The sequence below is a fragment of the Gastrolobium bilobum genome, unplaced genomic scaffold (assembly GCF_033153095.1).
Source record: "Gastrolobium bilobum isolate Gb01-03AN ecotype WA unplaced genomic scaffold, APGP_CSIRO_Gbil_v1 utg8625, whole genome shotgun sequence".
Classification (NCBI taxonomy): Eukaryota; Viridiplantae; Streptophyta; class Magnoliopsida; order Fabales; family Fabaceae; genus Gastrolobium; species Gastrolobium bilobum.
This window is the reverse complement of record NW_026898080.1, coordinates 180121-202377: the sequence shown is the minus strand read 5'-3', so window position 1 is coordinate 202377 and position 22257 is coordinate 180121. Positions and strand designations below refer to the sequence as shown.

The window sequence follows — 22257 nt, the reverse complement described above, 5'->3', positions numbered from 1 at the left end:
CTGTTTGTGGTTGAGGGGCTTCAACAGAGTAGGAGAGGGCCGGGGCGTGATTGAAAGGCTGTTGGGCGACATACGGTTGTTGACCTTGGTTTTGATAGGACACTTGGTGTAGCGGGATGGCCGGATTCTGGGGTTGGGCAGCGTAACCATGGAAAGGAAAACCAGTTGGGTAAAGTTGAAGGAAAGGGGCGTATGGTCCCATAGGGAACGGGGTGACCATTGGTGCTCGGTAATCGTGGTGCATGGCGACTGGTAGACTTTGGGCTGGTTGTGGGCGATGGGCTCGTGGGGCGGGAATGACCGGTGGGGCAATAGTGTGGAAAGGCATTCCAAAACGAACTCCTGGGGGCAGGGGTTGGTCTTGTACCAAGTTTTCCCCTTGCATTTCACGCATAGGTGCGCGAGAATTCAATTGTGCTATTCTGGGTTCGACTGCTTGCATTTGTGGACCGACGGATTGTAATACAGGTTGGAGCATCTCGCCGGGGGGTCTCTCGGCTGGGGCTGAATGCATCGATGGCGGGGAATTTGAACGAATTGTTTGTACATGACCGTCAGGAGTAACAGCCCTGGTTTGTTCCGCTCTTCTGGTTGTGACAACCATGTTTGTTATCAAAACGTAATACACGTCTTGTGGATCTTTGGTAGGAGAATGGGACTAGAAGTTTATAGTTTCCCACAGACGGCGTCAATGTACCGTTCAGTTCTGTGAGCCCACTATGTACCCTTGAGGGTAATGTTATTATATGGATTACACCACTAGCTGAGGTAAAGACCAGGCTAGAAGGTATAGTTCCAAGAGGTAACAAGCTGATATCAATGGCAGATAAATAACAAGAGTATGACTTGGAAGTAAATGGACATAACAACAGTACATAAAAGATATCTCTCTAGTGTGCCCCCTGAGGGCTATTTATAAGGAAGATGATGCGGGTTGGTGAGGTGGGGGTCAACCCTTCTTGGGGTGCACACCCATGATGGCAGTGTTAGGCGTGGTTGGCGCTGCCACAATGGCAGTGCTGCAACCACTGCACCCGGCGATGTCAGCACTGATCAAAGGGGCAGGTTCCTTTGCAGTGCTTATGGCGACTGCCTTTAGCGGTTGATGTCCCGAAGTGGGACATTTTGGTGTATCTCTTGGACGTGCTGCAATCTTGGAGATCGTGAGGGTCTGCGTCAGCCCTAAGGGCTGACGCGGAACAAGGCTGAGGGTTGGGCTTGAGTAACTGGGCCAGCTGAGGGTTAGGCCTGAGTAATTGGGTCACTCCAGTACTTGGGCCATCCAGAACAGATGTCATTTATATAGCTAAATTATATCCCTCAGTATGTGTTCAGATTAAATTTTTGTTTGATTTTGTTTCATGTTATCAATAATTTATTGTGTCAATTGTATTGCTAAAATTTATTCTTTTGGTAAATAAAAATGTAGATCAGGGAAGTCACACCACATACAAGGACTACCAAACTCATTCAAGAAATGGTCTAATTTATCCCTTAATCCTTTGTTTTTCATCCTAATTCCAGGCTAACTTCCACATCATACTTGGTTGGTTCTAATTGTTGTGAGTCAGTAGAGAGTAGGCTGACTTTAAAGAAATGGTCTCATCATTCGGGTGGTTTCAGATGACTATATCCTGTGAGGACTGATCCTACTGTGGAGGGAGGACATAAGCTATGTGAACCGGTATAATAGGTATTAGATTCTCCCCTACAGATTACTTATTATGCAGCACTCTCACCCACAGGGAATCCCTTTTTTTTCCAACACTCCATGACAAACATTCATTATGACGGCTTGATTAAATTCCCTCATTCTGCAAAGTCCAAGACCTCCTTTCTCCTTGGGACAGCAAACCTCTTCCACTAAAAGAAAATGAGGTTTTTTCTATTCCTGGGTAAACCTCCACGAGAATTTCTTGGTAAATTTGTCCACTTCATCTCAAGTGCTTAGTGGAAGACATTGGTTTGTATGGCATAAGAGGGAACAACTCCTAGGACAGATTAGGCCATGGTGAGTCTTCCTGCTAAAGACAAGCTAGTCTGCTTCCAGGAATTAAAACTCTCTTGAATTCTGCTAAGACTGTGAATTAAAAAATGCTTTCCCCACTTGTTTCTCAAATCTGTTGTAAGATTGAAACCCATGGCTTAGCTGATCTCCCTAGCCCGAGTACGGAGTGTGGTTAACATTTCTTGACAACCAAACTCTAGTTTTATCTTTGCTAACTTTCTGCCTTAAGGATGAACAAAAGTAGTTAAGGATAATGTCAATTACTCTGGCTTGGTCCAGAGAGGCTTCTGAGAACCGTAGAAGATCATATACAAAAAAGAGGTGATATATAGGGGAAACCCTTTTTCAGAATAACTGGTTTGGCTACATCAATTAGGTGATCGAGTCTTTCTACGAATAACACAAAGATATTAAAAATGTAGTAATATCTGTCACTGATTCACTGGGTGCTCGGGGTGCTCTTGTGGTATTAAAAATGTGCAGCTGGTTGTGGATCCATTCCAGGAGATATTAGATGCAGCTCAGAACCAACCATATAAATAGTAAGAGGGTGTCTTCAGAAAGTCTGAATCAATCCTTTCATAAGCCTTTTCTGGAATTCCTTTTGAAAAAAAAATATATATGATATTTTTGAGTTAAGACCCGAAAATGGATTCGGGAAGATTTATCTTTCCTTTCAACCATTTAGAATCTAAGAAACAAATTCAAGTTGGAAGATTCATCTTTTCTTTCTAGCAAATTAGAATCTTGTGTGATTTTTTGTGTATAAACAATGCCTACGGCTAATGTGATGCCGTCACTCGATTATCTCAAACTTACTTGCAAGGCCCAACCGGTGAGTCGAATTATTCACGTTGGAAGATTCATCTTTCCTTTCAAGCCATTTAAAACTGTGTGTGATTTTGTGTGTATAGATAATGCTGATAGCTAAGGAAACAAACTTAAGTGGAAGTGAACATTGATCCAAATTAATCGTGACGGCTTACGCAAAATTATACAATTTTCACACCCTTTGTTAACTTTGGTATTTTTTGGGACAAAGTTAAAAAAAAATGCCAAATTTATTAGTGTGCATTCCAGATAAAAGCATGTAAATCATTATTTGCATAACAGACCACTTAAGCAAAGGCAAAGGTTTATAAATCTGGTGATGAGTTAATCTGTCATAGGGCTCAATCAGTGAGACATGAAACAAAGTATACGAGTGGCTTAAAATTTACTTTACGGGGCTTTTTGACAACGTAAGCCACTTAGTGCGCCAAATCATAGTGCTCTTGTTTGATTATATTCTGTTTTTTTTTTTTTTTTTCTTAAAACTGTTTTATAGAATAGTTAACTAAATAGATATTTTTTGTATTTTTTTATTTTAGAAGTTAAAAATCAAAACAAAAAACAAAAACAACCAAAACTAAAAACAATCAAAAAATTTAAAACTATTTTTACAAAATCAGCCTTATCAAACAATTTTTTTTTATATTTTTACTTTAAAAATCCAAAAACTGCTTTTGAAAACAGAATTCAAACATGCTCCCCGATTTTGTAGACTCCAAACGATTCTGATGATACTATAGTCTATGTAGCACCGATACCGACACGGGACACGTGACACAATACGACACGACACTCCGACACGTTATTCTAAAAAATGTTAGATTTCGACACGTTTTGATATTAAATAATATTTTTAATTTACATAGTGTATATTATATTTAATATTCAATAATTTAACAAAAAAATGAAACTAAACTTATAATATTCATAAATTTTGCAAAGAAACATAAGATATCCCAAATATTTATATTAAACTCAATAAAATAATAATCGTAATCCAATGAATCTAATAGTTGAAACTAAAAACTCAACGCAACGCAACCTTTAAACTTTTTTTAAATTTCTATAACGAGTGTTAGAGTGTCGGGAAGTGTTGGAATGTCGAAGAGTGTCGAAAAGTGTCGGATACGTCACGTCAGAATTTTTAAAGTGTCAGTGCTTCATAGACTATAGTCACCGTGAAAAATGTAAATAATGGACTTAGAGAAAAATAGCACTTGACTTATAAGATTGGTCAAAGCATTCAACTTTCCTCTAAGAGCAGTACAAGCAAGACTGCATCCCACAATATTCAAATCACAAATATTTAAATTAAAACAAAAAAAAAACTCACAAATATTAACCTAGTAAGAATTTTTTTTAAAAATTCACGTCACACAGTCACAACAAAAAGAAATTGTATTGAAATGAGTCTACCAAAATGTATATATTTCCTATAACCCTATATTAGTTTTTGACGTAGTAATTATGCTCAAATTCCACTTACGTCTACCCTGCATATAAATTTTTTCTTACTAAAAAAAATGAGTAAAATGCATGATTCCTGACCAATTGTGCATATAACTCTATTTTTTACGAAGTTTGAGGAGCAATACATACTACACACTGGGAGTTAAAAATGCCAAAAGTGAACATGCTCCTTCAGGTGTTTCCTTGCAACCAGCCATCTTCATGGAAATAACTGAAGCTCCATCCAAGTATAATTTCATGCATTTTACACGATGACTCACCATAAGCACTGTTCAATAAATTGGCACTTGAAAGATGTCAACTTTTAGGGGTTTATTAATCTCCTTTTATAGGAAATTTTTTCTCTCCAACTACACTCACAAACCAGCAATGGGACCCACCAAAACAAGAAAGAAAAAAAAAATTAAATGGACCCCACATCAATTTTCAGTCCGCAGAAAAAGCATGCTATCTTCTTTGACAGAAGAATAGTAAAACCCCAACTTTTAACCCGTAATATACAAAATGATAAAAACACAGGGAATTATTGTATTCCCTATTCATGCAAGGAAATCATTACATATGTGAACAGCTGGTTCCATTCAAATAGCCTAAGAAGACAATAATTAACACTTGTATAATGACCCTAACTGGTAAATCTTAATTAGAGATTTAATTTAAAGATTTAAATGCCATAATTAGATTCAGATTGTGATTTCGAGTATTTTGACTGTAATCATGACTAGGTTATGAACAGTGTGTTCTGCCGGATGATCTGCATTCTTGTATAGTCTGACATCTTCCGTGAAAATCTCGTTAATAGTTTTTTCTACCGGGTATTTTGCACTGCTGTTTAAGGAACTGGTAGAGTCCAGAAACAAATAATTGATGAAATAAGAGTAAGAAAGTCCAATATATGTCATACAAGTCAAAATAGGCCCACGAATGATAAGTTTATAAGTTTTAACATTCGTAAGCAAACGATTTACAGTTAGTGATTCACAGTGCATTTCGTCAAAAACGGTGCAGGAATCACATTGTGAATTATGAATATTGTTCCTCAGAAAAATAAAAATATGTCCGTAGCTTTAAGTTAGTTCCGGGTCAGTTTAAGTGAAAATACGCGAAAGAAAAACATCCGGTAAAAGGCCACATGTGCCTATATATCCTAGTCACTTAAGTGGATCACTATTCACTCAAAAAATTCTCTCTTCTCTCTCTTCCTACCCGAGTTGCTCATCAAGAAAGGGGGGGGGGGTTAGGGTTTGAAACTTTTTGTTTGATTTCTCCATCATCAATCCTCCAAATCCAAAAGTCTATTACATGAAATTGATTGTAAACCACCGAATGAATCCATTCCACCAATCAATTTGAGCTATAATTGCTTGTGTGAGGAGCTCTTCCCTTTCCCCTTTTCGGTTTACTATTCATCAAGGGTGAAAAATGGAGCTTTAGATGGAGCTTTTATTGGTGAATGTCCTCTAGGCTTTGGATAGGTGATTAAAGGTAACAAAACTCTACTTCTATGGTTTAATTTTTGTTATTTAAGTTTTGGGATTTTGAAATGTGTTTTTGGTGGGAATCTTGTAAGTGAAATTAGAAAGTTGTGATGTGTTAGTGTTGGTAATGATTTGTAATGTAGTAGTTGACATTAACATGTTTAAAAAAATTGAAAAAAATCCCATGTCTCCCTTCCACTATGTTTCGGCCATGAGAGTGTAATGAGGGAATGATGTGAAAAATTTTAATTCATGTATTTGGAAGGTTTAATGTGTTGGAATAAGTGGAAATTTGATGAGTTATTAAGAATGCAAAAGTGAGGAAAAATCCTATGAAATATGCCCTTATGTTTCGGCCTTGTGAAGCTTTGGAGGAACTTGTCATTCCAAAATTTAATTGGAACTTAGTGGATATATATATATGTATGGGTAAGTTGTTAAAAATAAGTGAAGAAAATGAAATGAAAAAGAAGAGAAAACCTTGGTTTCTCCCCTTGGATTCCGGCCTAGAAGGTGGATTAAGTGTAGATTTTGTTACATTTTATTTTAATAAAATGTGTAGTTTTCCAATGTATGAAATTGATGAGTTAAAGAATTGAAAAGACTTATAAATTGTTGAAAGAAATCTTAGTGCCCTTTATGTGTACCCCCGGCGTTAGGAAGAAAAATGGCATGAATTATGTTAAAAATTCTCATATGGATACTTAGTTAATTTAGGGAACGCTAACGATTATAAAATGGTCTTGACTTGTGTATTGGCGTAGGATTGGAAAAAACGTAAAGAAACGAAAATAAGCGATAAAATGTATGCCTTATGTAAGGATCATGGCATAGGATCATTTTATTGATTTTGTTGTGGATTCTTCTCTAGGTGTGCCTAGGGACTGAAAAGAATTGGAATCTTATTGAAGCTTTATAAATAACTTGTACCACAAGTAAGCGGATTGGTAAAGCTTCAAGAGGTAAGCTCTATGTTTAAGGAGTCTTTTCCTGCTTGAGTGCTCCACCATAGTTAGTGAACTATGGTTGGATTGTATGACTGTTTTGATGCTTTGTATAAATGCATTCATATAGAGCTATTTGATAACATGATATGACTTGTTATGATATGATTTCTGTATTGATTGTATGGTACACGGATATCTTCTTGGGATTTCCCTGAGATTGACGATGTACGCCTTTGACATGTTCTGGTTCCGCTTGGGGTCCTCCCTTGGGAACACGTGCGTTAAATTATGCTTGGGGTCCTCCATTGGAATGACGGCGCACGCCTCTGATGAGATATGTATATCTGTTTTGTTCTATTATGATATCTGTTATATGTTGCATTGGTATACTCTGTATCTGACTTTCATGCAGGAGTGAGCCATGGGTATGGAGAATTCTCTATAAACCTGGAGCTTATTGAGATTGTTATCTCACCCCTCTCTGGGGACATCATTTCAGGTTCTCAGATTCCCGGTGAGCCCACACTAGGCAGGGACGCGACCCGTGGCTGAGGCGTTTGGACGGACCAGATTTTGAGTAGCTGTAGGCTACTACTATTTTGGAGTGTATTTATGTTATTCAGTATTTTAGCATCTTGTGGATCATGATGTCTGATCCTTTATTTTGTATATGGCCTGTATATGTTTTGTACATGTCTTTCAGTATGATGCATGTACATTTGTGTATTCATGCATGTTGATATGACGATGTAGTATTCAGTTATGTTTATATGTTGAATTGCATGGTGTTAGATATAGTGGCACGGAGCCAAGTTATGCATGCGCCCATGGATGGGTATATGATTATATTTAGATTTCTGGTACTTCTGAATTTAGATGCTGTGTAAACTGTCTATCAGGAACTCTTGAGAGTGAGATTGGAAAATCCCCAGTTGTCCGATTTATAGAGGTTACTCTGCCCGATTTTTGTCTCCGTCGAATACGAATTAAACTAGAAAAAAAAAAAGTTAGCTCGTATTTTCGTAAGTTAAGTCTTCTGTTGTTTCTGTTTGTATCATATGCATGTTAATTGAACCAGCTCAAGACGGGGATGTTACAACTTGGACAAGAAATTGGTGCCAATAGTATGCTATCATTGTAGGATGTTGAAATTCTTTGTTCATGTACTGTAAATAAGAAAGCATCAACTTGGTGGTCTATATAAGTTTTTTGGGTTGCTAAGTTTGTTAACCCAGATTATATAAGACACTGTTTTGTACCAGGCATGAAATTTTATGATATAAAAAGTGGCTAGATTGTCACACATTTACAACAAGATCTTGCAAATTGAGGTATCCAATAAAAGTACAGCTTCTGTTCAGACAAGTTAGAGTTCATTTATGCCTCTATTTCCACTGAATTACAATCAACTGAGATTAGATAATCAGTTTCCATGTCATGAAATTACAGACTCAACCTTATTATTATTTAAAAAAAAAAAAAAAAAAGCAATTGTGCACTAACATATTTGATTATTCATCACCTTTTCTTTACTTATCTCTATATCTTGGGCAGGGGGATAAGCAGCGCCAGACAGGGATCAAAACCCTGCAGTCCCACTAAGATGAGGCCACATTGCCACTGGGCTAAACCCTTGTTACAGCTCCCAAATTTTATTTCTCTTGATGTATGCCAACAACTATCTTTTACTCACTGATTTCCGACAACATAAAATTTTTAATAAATATTAATAGCAATAAATTTGCTTTCCTGCCTCCAATTTCTTTGAGGTCACCCACTCATTCTCTGTCCTATAAATCCTTCCAACTCCAAAACAACTCACAAATCTTATTCCTCCCTGAACAAAAGATATTTCCACATTCCAGTTCCTCAGCTAGTACGTAACTGGATCAAGCTTGTAAAGTCAACCTTATCTTCCCAAAAAATGGGGGGGAGGGGGAATTGACAATAAGATGATGTTTTGTCAAACCAAATTTTATAACCCACACTGATTCACAGTCTATTTACGTGCAATAAATGCTCTGCCTTACAAAATGAGAAGAGAGGTAGAGAATTCAAACATTACAAGACCCCCGCATTCATAGGCATAAAACTCTAATAATTAAGCAGAAATTCATATGAAAGACTTAATTTTCCGTAGTCTAGGTTATAAAGTCCATTTCCAGAAAGGAATGTGTTTTCAACAAATGGCAAAATCAGGCATCTTAAACACACAGAATTGAAAGTACAGTACCTTCATTACAAGGTCCTTCATTGACCTAGCAGTCCAAAGCTATCAAGAGGCCAAACCTAATAACAAACAGTATTTGAAACATCTTTAACACAAAATTCAAAGTCATCAAATAGAACAATTTTGCACTTGCCAACAAGTGTTTAACTAACATGCAATTTTGTTTTTCTATTAATTAAAACAATAGTAGTAAACCATAAAAAAGGCACAACTAATTAATTAGAAGGACCTATTTGCATCCAGCAAATGATGTGTTCACTACAATGATAGATCAAATTATTTTAGTGAATGATTTCTAGATCAGCAACAAAATATCTGCAATTCCTTTATGCAATTAGACTTGCTGCAATAGAATCAGTAGATGTTTCCAAGTACATGTACGAGAAAGAAAAACAACTTAGAAGTAATGTATTAATATAATTGTATCATTACAACCCTATCTCACTCTTATATTCTTAGGGAAAATAATAATAAACCACATGAAACTTAGAGAGAAATAAATTGCATTGTAAAGACCTAAAGAACTCAAAATAAAGGAATAAATCTAATAAATAATTCTTAAAAAATAGAAGAATATAGTATTAGGTACAACAATTACCCGGAAAAACACTTTCCCTTGTATAAGACCATATGGAACAGGACCAAAATGCCGTGAATCATGGGAAGCATATATGTTATCCCCTTGAATCCAAACATGCCCCTTTGGCACCTGTGGAAAAAAGATATAACAAATTAAGCAACAAATCAAACTTATGAACAGAAATTTAAAAATAATAATAATAAAATAATGAACAGAGAGAAAGCAAAGCGACCTGCAAAACATAAATTCCAAGCATGGGAAACAACTAAGATAGTTGTGTAATAAGTTAATAATGAACTATTTTAAAAAAAGTCAATTAATTTGTGTCAAGACTCAGCAGGGAGTTGGATTGGAATGATATTCTGATCAAAATGACATGGATCATAGTAAACACGAGTAAATAAGTATTGCGTTTAAAAAAACATTACATTATAACAAATTTAAGAAAAAAAATGAATAATCATCTCAGCCAAAAGCTTAGTGAAATTTCAAGTAGCAAAACCAGTCATCATAAGCAAATAACTCATCCTTAACCACAACTGTAACCAAAGAATGACCACGATGACACAGTGGGCAAAACAGATAAAGCATACCATCAAGACTCATTTGAAATAAAATACAGGGCTGCTATGCGGCACTTTGCAGATGATCTGATATGAAGAAACCTGATATGAAACTGTACTACCTATTCTATATATATGCAAGAAGTAAGAAATCGCTCTAAGCATTATTTTCGTTCTGCTACATCAGTTGAATACGCAGCTTAAAAGACTCATGTAATGGGACAGAACATATAAGTAATCTTATAATAAAACATAAAATTAAACGCACTAACCAAAGGCTTTCAACGTCATGACCAAAGCAATTCTCACACCTGCTTCTAAATCTAATTACTATTATCCAACATGATAAAACAATCAACTGAGTACTTTTTCACAATTACATATTAATATACTACAAATATTCATCTAAATTCATGAAAAAAAAATTATCATAATTTCGCAATAAGTTCAATTCTCAAATTTGCTGATCTAACATGAAAAAGCTATCAAGTAGGTATGTTTTCAAAATACTAAAAATTCATAAACAAAAAATAACACATTAATTTTGCAATAAGAGCAAACGAAGAACAAACCATGAAGCACACACACCACTGCAATTTGAGTTTGAGTAGAATCAGCGCGCAAAGGGTCAAAGTAAGTGATAGTGTCCCCTTCCATGCCCACAATGCGCTTCGTCAAGCTCCGATTAGGGTTCAAAGGGGACCGAACGAGAACCAAGTCTCCATGATCGAGGTTCCCGAGCCGCGGAGAGAGATGTTCGGCGATAACGACGTCGCCGGCGAGATTGAGGGTGGGGAGCATGCTAGGCCCATAGACCTGCAAGCAGGGGATTCTGCAATTAAGTCAAAAGGGTATTAAAAAAGCACGAAGAAGAAGAATAAAGTTGGAATCTTTGTATGGAATACGTGAGTTAGGGAGCAGAGGTAGTTGTTGGTGAAGTGAAGACAGCATAGGAACTTCGCTGTGATAGCTGTGCGATCCAACGCTTCCTTCGCAGCGCTTTTCCATTGTGCTATGTATCTCATAAACCTCATCTCTCTCTCGCCGTCTGTGTGTAACCGTGTGTTTCTCTTTCGAAGTCTATAAACTGTAATTACACCGTTTTTTCTCGGCACAAAAAGAAAAGAAGGAAAAACCTGTCTTTCTGCAATTTATTGGAAGTAAGGTGTAAGAATCAAGAATGTCTAAATACTTTTTATATTAAAGAAAAATAATCTTTATAAGAATTTTTTGTTTTTAATTTAAACTTTAATTTTTTTTTACAAGTACAACTACTTCACAAATGCATTTAAATTTTATTGATGTTGAACATATATTTAGAGGAAGAATATTTGTCATTTTAAATAACATAAAGTTATGTCATTTTAAGAGAGAGACAGACATAAAATAAATTTTTTATTTAAATTTTAAATTAAAAAAAATCACTCATTTTCTCTCTCCCATGATTTTTATTTTTTTTGTGTCTATCTCTCTCTTAAAATAACATAATTTATGTCATTTAAAATGACAAAGATCAAATTCTATATTTAAATATAAAATAAAGTGATTTCAACATCAATATTGAATTTGATTAAGAAAATCCATTTCTTTCCTTTTGCCAATACTGATAGTTTTTAAGTTCCATATTTATTTATGGGGAATATTTTTATCCTTTAACCGGAGAGAAGAATTGTTTCCTACTAAGATAAAAAAAGTGAGACCAGCAATTTAAAAAAAAAAGTAAAAACAAAAACAAAAGCTTGACACGAAAGTCGATGTATGTGTAGGAGTAAAATCTTCTCTCGTGTGAAAGAAGAAAATCATTTCCCTTTATTTATTTTTGGAAAAAAGTGTCAAAATGAGACATCTTTTTTCCTTCTTTTTTTTTCCGGTGCATGATTTTTCTCCGGTAATTGCAACCAGTGTTTTAAAAATCGGATCGGACCGGCCGGGTCGACCCGGGTCTCGGTGACCCGGTGGGTTCCCCGGTTCGATCTGCTCTTTGGACCGGTCGTGCAGTTAACCCAGTTTGGACCGGTCGACTCGGCCGGTTCTCGGTGACTCGGCGAGTTGAAGGAGACCCGGTTTGGACCGGTTACATGTTTTAAAAATAAAATAACATGAGTTATATTACAAAAACGAGGTCGCTTTTTGTGTTTCAAAAGTTTCAACCTAAAGGCTAAAGGAGACCCACCCGTATATCTCATATTCCTTGATTTCCTTCGCCGTTCGGATAGTTTCTTTCAAGTACCTAAAGGAGACCCACCTTGTATCAGCTGAGATTGACATTGCTCTTCGTCCTTGACTTCTTTGCAATGCCTCTTCGTTCTCCAAAAGCAGGTAATCAATTTTATTATGTGTGATACGATAATGTGGCTGAATTTTATTATGTGTGTGCCTCTTCGTTCGGCTTAAACTTACTTCCTGCAACTTTCTAACTCTTAATTTCTGTTATGTGGCTGAATTTTATTGATAATGTGGATCTATACATCATCTGCAGAAAACTTAATATTTATGTTTATGAAGACACGCCCTCCTCCCATTACAACCTGAATTTTTTGTTCTCATTTCTTCTTAATCTTAATGTGTTCATGTAATTTTATTTTAATTTTTGTTATTGTATCTGTCATTGTATGCATTTTCAATTTTTGTTATTCGTCAAGAGGATGATTTTGGGGTTATTTTTTAGAACTTGGTGATTAGAGTATACGGTGGGAGGGAAGAGAAGGTCAATCTTAGTGTGTATGGCTTTTCTAATGTTAATGGGTATTGCAGTCTATTTTAGGCTTTGGGCTATTGACTACAATATTTCTTCTTATAACACTGAGCTCTTAAGGTCCCCCTTCTTTATAATCTTTCATTTTTCTTCTGTTTCAGCGTCATTAATGGGGGAAAAAATATTGTTTTTTAGTAATTAGAGGTTATGTTCATTCTGCTTGTGTTGAACTCTTGTGAGTCTATTTGTTTTTTATTTTGAAAACAATGAAAAGATCCCTTGTTTTGTTCATTTTTTGGTTTATTTTCTGCAAAGCCTTGCTGATTTTAATTTAAAGTTATACCCATCATATGAAGCACAAATAAATATCATAAATTGCATGTACTTGTCATATTTCTCTGATTTTTTATCAAACCAATTGAGGGCTATCATTCAGGGGATAGCTCAGATCTTTCAATTCCCATGTCTGCATAGCGCAAAAAAAATCCCTACAATTCTCATGGTTTCAATTGACACTGCTAAAAGAAGTATTGTTCTTCTGTGACTGCTGGGATGCTTGAATTTGTATTTTACCATTATATTTGCAGCCTTATAGGGTTAGTTTATTCTAGCTTCTATGATGAATGTGTTTGGTTCACTCAACTGTTTGCAGAAGACAGTTTGATATTGCTAACAGGGAGGCAATGGATGAATCTGCTGAGTGGATGCAATAGATACATAGTTGATGTCTTTATAAAAACTAGTAAATATTTCAAAATATTTATTATTTGTTGATGTCTTTATATACTTGATTTATGTTTCATGCAGATTTATTTTCACAAACATGTCATATGCTGAACCTGGTTCAACACCATCCCAAGAAGTATCATCTCAAAATTCCTCTAAACCAAATTATAGGGGGAAAACTGATCCAAGCTGGGGGCATTGTAGACAAGTTATTGAAGATGGAAAAGCTGTTATAATATGTCAGCATTGCAATAAAGTTATCAGAGGAGGAGGGATTAATCGGTTGAAGAATCATTTGGCCGGAGAAAAAGGGCAAGTTGAGCCATGTAAAAAGGTTCCAGCTGAGGTGCGTGATGAAATGAAAAAAAGTGTTGATGAAAGTAAGAAGAAAAAAAGAAAAGTTCAACTTGAAGAAGAAGAAAGCGGTGATTATTGTGATGATATCAGACATGTTGATAATCAACCACCTTCCAAATCTGAAAAAGGGAAGAATAACATGGGTTCTTATTTTATTCCAAGAACAACTCCTGGAGCTCAACCAACCATAAAAAGCGCTTTACAAAGTAAAGAAGTGATTTGGAAAGCTCACCGTTCTATTTCAAAGTGGATGATTGTTTCCGCCTCCCATTGAATGCAGCTAACAATCCTTGCTTTCAGGAAATGTTTGATGTTGTGTGTAACATGGGTGCAGGTTTTAAAGCTCCAACCATGCACATATTACGTGGTGCTTTGCTAGATAGTTGGGTTGATGAGGTCCATAATCTTGTTGAGAGTTATCGCAATGTTTGGCAGCACACCGGATGCACTATTATGGCGGATGGTTGGACTGATCGGTGTAGGCGAACTCTTATTAATTTTCTTGTTTATTGTCCTAAAGGAACTATTTTTTTGAAGTCTGTGGATGCTTCTCATGCTTCTAAAACTGCAGATTTATTATTTCAGCTTTTCGAAGAAGTTGTGCTATTTGTTGGGCCTGAAAATGTTGTTCAATTTGTGACTGATAATGCTGCCAATTATGTTGCTGCAGGAAGATTATTAGAGGCTGAGTTTCCCAAGATCTTTTGGTCTCCTTGTGCTGCTCATTGTATTAATTTGATGTTACAAGACATTGGCAAGTTAGAGGAAGTGGGTGAGGCCGTGGCACATGCTTCAAAAATTACGAAGTATGTATATAACCATTGTCATCCGTTGCATTTAATGAGAAAATTTATTGGAGGCAAAGAAATTCTTCGACCAGCTCCAACTCGCTTTGCCACAAACTTCATTGCTTTGCAGAGCATATTGGCTCAAAAAGATGCATTAAGAGCAATGGTAACATCAAGAGAGTGGACACTTTCAGCCTATTATAAGGATATCAAGGCTAAAAGATTTGTGGAGCAAGTCTTAGATTCTAGATTTTGGAAAGAGTGTGTTGACATTGTGAAAGTTACTGAGCCACTTGTGCGACTGTTACGTCTTGTTGATAGCGAAGAGAAGCCTTCCATGGGTTATCTTTATCAGGCCTTTTATAAAGCAAGAGAGGAGATGATCAAAAGGTTTCAAAGAAAAAAGAGAATGGTGGAGCCATACTTGAGAATCCTAGATAGCCGATGGGATTCACAACTTCGTAAATATTTGCATGCTGCAGGATATTGGTTAAATCCAGGATGTCATTTCAATTCTGAGGAGTTTCAAAAACACGAATTGACAACGTCTGGTCTTTTAGATGTTATTGAGAGGCATGCATATCAGGATGTGGATTTGCTATCCAATTTAACAGCTGAGATGAGAATATTCAGAGAATCTGAGTTTGATTTTGGAAGGCAAGCAGCTATTCGGGAACGAAATAAAGCTATGCCAGGTAAAATAATTCGTGAGCTTTACCTTTAATTCTTATTACAGTTGAACAAAATTAGTATGAATGTTAATTTATTTTATTGCTTACAATATTTCAGATAAATGGTGGGAAACATATGGCTTGGGTGCACCAAACTTGAGAAAATTGGCTATTCGTGTCTTAAGTCAAACTTGTAGTGCCTCTGGTTGTGAGCGAAATTGGAGTGCATTTAAGCATATTCATTCAAATAGGACAAATCGGTTAGAACATAAAAGGTTGAATGATCTTGTCTATGTTCGGTACAACTTAAAACTCCAACAAAGGTATAAATATTATGCAAAATTGATTGTTTACTTTCTTTTGGACAAATATTTGTATGTATTTGCTCATGTTGAATATTGGAAAAAAATAGGAATCAATTGAAGCACCAAAATTATGACCCAATTAATTTTGAAACAATGGAGGATCATTACAATTGGATTTTTGAGGAGTCACCACCATTATTAACAGACGAGGAGGCAAGATCTTTACGTGAAAAATAAGCAAAAATGTCATTCAACCAATTATATATGATATTGGTATGTTTCTTTATACAATTTATTAATATAAGTCTATTGTTTAATTTTATGATGTGATAATTGCATATTAATTACTAACTTACATAAGATGTGATGTTATTGTAGATCAATTGAATTTAGATGAAGATGACGATGATGATGCACAAGGCATGGCTATTGCAAACCACAATGAAAGCAATGTTGGTCAATGTTTGGATGAGATTGGTGGAGAAGATCTAAGAGAACCTGAATTTATTGATACAACTTTACCACCATGGGCATAGTATTTTTATTAGATTGTGTATTATTGGCTTATAAGTTTCATCAGATTCTGAAGGACTACAAGGGCCTTTGTGTTTGTTTATGACTTTATGTTTGTTTATGACTTTATGTTATACTCATGCCCAGCTTTTGGTTTTATATTTTCGTGTAGTTCAGACCAGATTTGGATTTTATGTTTTGCATCTTTTATTTTTGTGTTTGATTTACTGTAGTGTTTGGACATATTGCAACTTTTTACTTGCTTCCTCCCCTTCCCCTTTTTTTAAAGCCCATTATTGATAAATTTCTTTTAAGAATTTTTAATATAAGTAATAAATTTATATATATATTTTTTAATACAAATAAATTTATATTTTTTTAATATGTGAACAGTGTATCCGGTTGAACCAGTGACCCAGTGACCCAGTACCTCGACCGAGTTTTAAAACACTGATTATAACAGTCCATTTTAGTTGTCTAAGATGTCTGTTGTGTGTCCCTTGTATATAAATGTTGTCAAAGAGAAGTGGTTAAGGCTTAGTATCCCTATGACAAATTCTCTTAAAACACGTGTTTGGTATCAATATTTTAGTATGGAAAGTTCGGTGGGAAAAATTTATTTACCATATTTGGTACGAGAAAAGTGATGAAAATCTTAGCAAATTTTTTTGCCCATTATTTTCCTTTCCAACTACAACATTATCAACATCAACGACACATTTATTTTAAATTAATTGGGGTCGATGGTAGATGAACTCAAATGAAAGATACAAAAAAATTGAAAAAAGAAACATAAAAATAAAAATAAATAGAATAGTAATATTGTTGTTCTATAGAATTTTCCTTTTAACTTAAGGGGAATTTTGCGGTCACACAAAAACCCAGATGCACTACGTCATTTCATCCACCCTGCTCTGATTCTATGATTTACATCTTCATCAATCTCTCTACCTTTTTGCAAAATGGAGCCCAAGTATTTAAAACATCTTTCTTGGGTACCTCTTGACCACTTAGATGCACGGAATCTTGGTCTACATCTCTTACCAGAGAAAACTCACACTTCAGATACTCAGTCTTGCTCTGATTTAATGTGAATCCTTTAGATTCCAATGTGCTTCTCCACAATTCAAGTTTTCTATTAACACCATTTTTGCTCTCATCAATAAGCAAAAATATCGTCTGCAAAAAGCATACACCATGGCACTTCCTCTTGAATATCTTTTGTTAGTTCATCCATAACTAAGGCAAAGAGATAAGGACTTAGAGCCGACCCTTGGTGTACACCTACCGTGATAGGGAAATAACTTGATGTTTCGTTACAAGCTTTCACACATGTAGTAACCCCATCATACATATCCTTGATTGCCTTTACATACTTTGATGGTACCTTTTCTTCTCCATAACCCACCATAACACTTTCCTTGGAACCCTATCGTATGCTTTCTCAAAATCTATGAACACCATATGTAAGTCCTTCTTCTTTTCTCGATATCTTTACATTAGTTGTCGCATCAAGAAATGGATTACATGGTACATCGTTGATGTGCGTCTAGCATATGATGCTTTCCAACTTAAAAGAAGCAAGGAATTAATCATAAATGTGTGAAAATAAGCCATAAATGCAAGAAATATTGATTATTCCTTCTCAATCATTCTCTCACTCAAGTTATGTGTTTTAATAGAAGAAACACCACAAAAGGGAGCAAAAGAGAGAAATCCAAATTTTCCATTTGGCGCACGATGCTCCGGAGGCGGCGCACGGTGCGCGGTCATGGCGCACGGAGCGCGGGACCTGGCGCACGGTGCGCTATTTTATGAGACTCAGCCCTGTATCCCAGTGCACCGCCTGGCGCACGATGCGCGGAACCTCGGTGCGCCATTTCACAGTTCTCCTTCTGTTTTCTCAAGCACGGTGCGCCAGACCTGGCACAAAGTGCGTGGGCGATACTTTTTAACACTAATCTGATGCGAATTACTCAAAAAGGAGGCCCAATTGGAGAGCAATTGAAAGAAGGTTTTCCCAAAACCTAATGAAAGGATCAGAAACAGGGGAAGGAAGAACTTTTTGACAACAAGGAAGAGAAGAACAACAAAGAGAGTGGAGAATTCTTGGGAGCTTCTTGGAGTTTCAAAGATCAAGACGGAAGATCTTCATCTTTTTCTCTTCTTTAGGTTCTTAATTTTATTTTCTTTTATGATTATTTTGTCAGATATGAATATCTCTGGCTAGTTCTATTATTGTGGTAAGGGTCACAACCCTTGATGTGAACCCCTTGTAGTTTGGTTGAAGTTTATGTTTATTTATTTAAATTGAATTTATCTTGCCTTGTTCTTCATTACATAATTCTTTTGGAACTGATCAATCTATTAGGATTGCGAGGGTTAGGGTTTTCAATAGGGATATTGGAATTCTAATTCCTGACAAAGGGTAAGATAATTGTTCATGTATGCACTAGCGATAAGCTACATGAACCGCAAACGTTAAAGATTCATTGATTCTAAAGGTTAACTTGAAAAGGGATTTCTAAGGGATTAGGATTCTGATAGAGTTAATAAAGTTAAAGTCACTAAGGGATTAGGGCTTAACTAATCATATAAAAGATGATGAATCGTTTGATCAATTGAATAAGTAAACGTAAATGTAATCCAAGTTGCAAGGTGAGGATCGTAAAGGTGTTTGTTTCTTTTTACCGCAATATTTTCTCAACCTTTATTTCGTTGTTCTTTAATTTTAAAAGAACCTTGAATCATTTACATTTTCTTGAATTGTTCTCATTATTTCACAAATCATAATTGTCCTTAAATCATTTTTATTAATCCAACAAGAGAGGAATAGTTGTAATAACTTCGGTGCCTCAATCCTCGTGGAGACGATACTCTACTCATCATTTTATTACTTGGTACGATCGGTGCACTTACCGATTTTACACAACAATCTTCCTGGCATAAATCCGAATTGATTTACAGAAACCTTGGTATCTTTCCTCAAGAGATGCTCAATAACCCTCTCCTGCAACTTCATAGTATGGCTCATTAGCTTAATGCCTCTATAGTTAGAACACTTATGTATATCTCCCTTGTCTTTGTAGATAGGCACAATCATACTTTTCCTCCATGCATCAGGCATCTTATTTTTCTAGAGAATCTTATTGAAAAGATTGGTCAACCATTTTATTGCCACATCCCCCAGGCCTCTCCACACTTCAATAGGGACACCATCAGGTCCCAAGGCTTTATTAGTCTTCATCCTCTTTAAAGCCTCCTTAACTTCATGTGTATTAATTATGCGCATAAATCTTCTATTCAAATCATCATAAGCGTCCTCCAAGTCCACCTCACTTATATCGCCATCCCCATTAAACAGCTTGTTGAAGTAGTTCATCCATCTTTCATTTACATCTTTATCTCTCACCAATTTTTTTTTATTTTCATCCTTGATGCATCTAACTTGGGTGAGGTTTTTACTTTTCTTATCCCTTATTTTTGCAAGTTTATTTATAGCTTTTTCACCATCCTTTCTCCCAATATTTTTATACAAATCAGCGAAAACCTTGCCTCTAGCTTCTCGCACTGCTTTCTTTGCATTTTTTCTCGTCAATCTAAACTTTTGCAAGTTCTCTTCACTGGGACTTTTATGCAAAGATCTAAAGCATTCCTTCGTATGTTTAATTGCCTCTTGCACCTCTCCATTCCACCACCATGTTTCCTTTGTATGAAATTCATTTCCTTTGCTTTCTCCCAACACCCTCCTTCCCATATTTTGAATACACTTAGTCATCTCTTCCTATATTCCGTTTTCTCCTCCATCAAACTCCCAAGGTCCTTCGTGCAACATTCTTTCATTGAACTCTCTTTCTTTTCCCTCCTTAAGCTTCCACCATCTTATCCTGGCTTCTGAGCCCTCTTCTTCATTGCAAGTACTTTGTTGAACCGAACCTCCAGGACTACCAGCTTATGTTGCGTAGCGACACACTCTCCAGGGTAGACCTTACAATCGACACAAGAAGTTCTATCTTCTCTTCTAGCCATAAAGAAATCGATCTAACTACGATTTTGGCCACTATGATATGTGATTAGATGTGACTCCCTTTTTCGAAAAAAGGTGTTCGCTAGCATCAAATCATAGGCTAGTGCAACATTCAAGATATCTTCACCAGTCTCGTTTCTCATCCCATAGCCAAAACCTCCATGAATTCTATCAAAACCTCCATTGCTTTTACCAATATAACCATTTAGATCTCATCCTAAGAAAATCTTCTCCTCTCGAGGTATTCCCCTCAAAACCTCCTCCAAGTCTTCCCAAAATTGGCTTTTATCAATTGGTTGTAATCCAACTTGGGGTGCATACACACTGAGGATATTCAGGATTAAATCGCCCACTACAAGCTTAACCAGAATAATCATGTCGCATTTCCTTTTGACGTCCACAACTTTATCTCTGAAACTTTTATCGATCATAATTCCAACACCATTTCGACTCTTGTTAATACCTGTGTACCATAACTTTAAACCAGTTCCATCCACTTCCTTGGCCTTTTCTCCAACCCACTTAGTTTCCTGCAAACAAACAATATTCACTTTCTTTCTAGCAAAAACATCTGCTAACTCCCTCAATTTACTCGTTAATGTTCCTATGTTCCAGCTTCCCAATCGCATCCTTAACCTCTGGGTTGTACTTTCCCGCCACGCTCGCCCATCTGTGTGTTGGGACCCTGACATACTTCTCGCCAAATCCGGTGAAGACCTGGCGCCTTGCCTTGGGGCAAGGACCCTAGCACATTTTTCACTATACTCGGGGCTCGATGCAGCACCTTGCCTTGCGGCAAGGGCCCTAGCCCATTTTTCGCTACACCAGGGGCCCGATGCAACGCGTTGCTATGAAGGGTACTCCCCAAGGAAAAATCATATGGATTCATCACATAAAAATATAGCTGTTTTTTATGGCCGGTTCGCTACACCTGACGCCAACCCTCCTCTTTTATCCTGGCTTGGGACAAACCATGCATGCATGCACACATGGGCGGATTTATTTTCCTTTTTAACTACAAATAGTTAAAAAAGTTTCCCCCCAAGACCATGGTATTTTTTTCATCCCATTATCTAGGATTCTGATCCTTGCAGAGGCATTTATCGCAGTTGTTAGTTGGACTGCTGAATTCTTCGGTGGGTTCCAATAATCTGAGCCCTTATCGGTTTTGCTATGATATGAAACGATGTAGTTGTTATTACTAAGCATATCACTATATTTGAACTCAGTATTACTGATCAAATATTGGTATCGATTTTCATCGCATATCTCAGTTGTCGTGATTTTATTATATGAGACCAAAATTCAAGTATGATGAATAACTGACTTGCACAATATTCAAATATAATGGGTATTTTTTTAATTTCACTTCATATTCCTATCAATATTTTATCATCAACCAAACATAGCATCAGTAAAATTAACCCAACTTTCTCAGATTTTTTTACCAACCAAACACTTTTTCGTAACTTATTCCTAACAATCTATTTTTCCCAATAACAAAAAAATTTCTCGTACCAAACATCCTATAACTTGTTACTCGGGTGAATTGTTTTGAGCTCTATAGCTTGTTTAGATTCCTGAATTTGCTTCAAAATTATGTAGAATTCTGATACCATTCGAGCTGTCTTCCTCCTTGAATAAACAAGTGGAGGTTTGTCCACCTGTGCAATAAGAAAATGATTTAGTTCAATCACTTGGGTTTCTAGGTTAGTTTTGGTTGCTCGATAGAAAGGTTGGATATGTCTTGTAGCGATTTCAATAGTGGGAATGACTCATTCTTTGTCTCTCTAATTTCTCAAAGTTGGGATTCATCCTTCGTAGTTGTAGTAACGGGAAGCTGAATTTATGACTAAATCATCTGTCATCACAAACCTGAAGTACCTGCACGTTTTGAATTCGTCATTTTCTTCTATAACTAAGCTTCCATAAGGCATTTGTCATTTTACTTTCTGAAATTCTCTTTTTCACAGATTCATCAATTTCCGTATTGCGCCTTTTTTTATAAGAGTGAGTCTCTTCACATTGTTGTATCTATAGTAGGAAAAAAGGTATCTCATGTAACATG

The 22257-nt window shown here is 36.2% G+C and overlaps 3 protein-coding genes across 8 annotated transcripts; 1 reads left to right on the top strand and 2 right to left on the bottom strand.

The window, feature by feature from the left end:
* Positions 1 to 4216: 4216 nt before the first annotated feature.
* On the bottom strand, positions 4217 to 11237 carry LOC133312738 (mitochondrial ATP-independent inner membrane protease subunit 1a-like). Of its 6 annotated transcripts, none has more exons than XM_061513989.1 (5): positions 11013 to 11237; positions 10696 to 10923; positions 9563 to 9673; positions 8968 to 9023; positions 4217 to 4595 (listed from the first exon to the last, which is right to left on the bottom strand). In XM_061513989.1, exons 1-4 carry the CDS (start codon positions 11139 to 11141, stop codon positions 8985 to 8987), a joined length of 507 nt encoding a protein of 168 aa, XP_061369973.1. In that variant the 5' UTR covers positions 11142 to 11237; the 3' UTR covers positions 4217 to 4595; positions 8968 to 8984. The 6 variants fall into 6 exon arrangements, 5 of the variants coding, with proteins under 5 accessions (XP_061369973.1, XP_061369972.1, XP_061369974.1 ...); XM_061513988.1 differs by having other exon boundaries at positions 4217 to 4577; XM_061513990.1 differs by lacking the exon at positions 4217 to 4595 and adding an exon at positions 8170 to 8618.
* Positions 11238 to 12401: 1164 nt separating this feature from the next.
* LOC133312734 (uncharacterized) lies at positions 12402 to 16185 on the top strand. The gene is made up of 7 exons (XM_061513981.1): positions 12402 to 12426; positions 12862 to 12922; positions 13455 to 13508; positions 13610 to 14091; positions 14220 to 15368; positions 15463 to 15552; positions 16028 to 16185. Exons 1-7 carry the CDS (start codon positions 12402 to 12404, stop codon positions 16183 to 16185), a joined length of 2019 nt encoding a protein of 672 aa, XP_061369965.1.
* Positions 16186 to 20401: 4216 nt separating this feature from the next.
* On the bottom strand, positions 20402 to 20818 carry LOC133312733 (uncharacterized). Its single transcript, XM_061513980.1, has one exon. The coding sequence runs from the start codon at positions 20816 to 20818 to the stop codon at positions 20402 to 20404; it is 417 nt and encodes a 138-aa protein (XP_061369964.1).
* Between the last annotated feature and the right edge of the window lie 1439 nt (positions 20819 to 22257).

What these genes read in the sequence shown, in the direction of transcription:
- LOC133312738 (XM_061513989.1), bottom strand. Translation starts at nt 11,141, where the DNA reads ATGAGGTTTATGAGATACATAGCACAATGGAAAAGCGCTGCGAAGGAA. An exon ending in ACCTCTGCTCCCTAACTCAC is followed by an intron (nt 10,924 to 11,012) that starts GTATTCCATACA and finishes CCCTGCTTGCAG; the next exon opens with GTCTATGGGCCTAGCATGCT. An exon ending in CTCAAACTCAAATTGCAGTG is followed by an intron (nt 9,674 to 10,695) that starts GTGTGTGTGCTT and finishes TTTTTTCCACAG; the next exon opens with GTGCCAAAGGGGCATGTTTG.
- LOC133312734 (XM_061513981.1), top strand. Translation starts at nt 12,402, where the DNA reads ATGCCTCTTCGTTCTCCAAAAGCAG. An exon ending in TATAACACTGAGCTCTTAAG is followed by an intron (nt 12,923 to 13,454) that starts GTCCCCCTTCTT and finishes AACTGTTTGCAG; the next exon opens with AAGACAGTTTGATATTGCTA. An exon ending in AACTTGTAGTGCCTCTGGTT is followed by an intron (nt 15,553 to 16,027) that starts GTGAGCGAAATT and finishes ATGTTATTGTAG; the next exon opens with ATCAATTGAATTTAGATGAA.
- LOC133312733 (XM_061513980.1), bottom strand. Translation starts at nt 20,818, where the DNA reads ATGCGATTGGGAAGCTGGAACATAGGAACATTAACGAGTAAATTGAGG.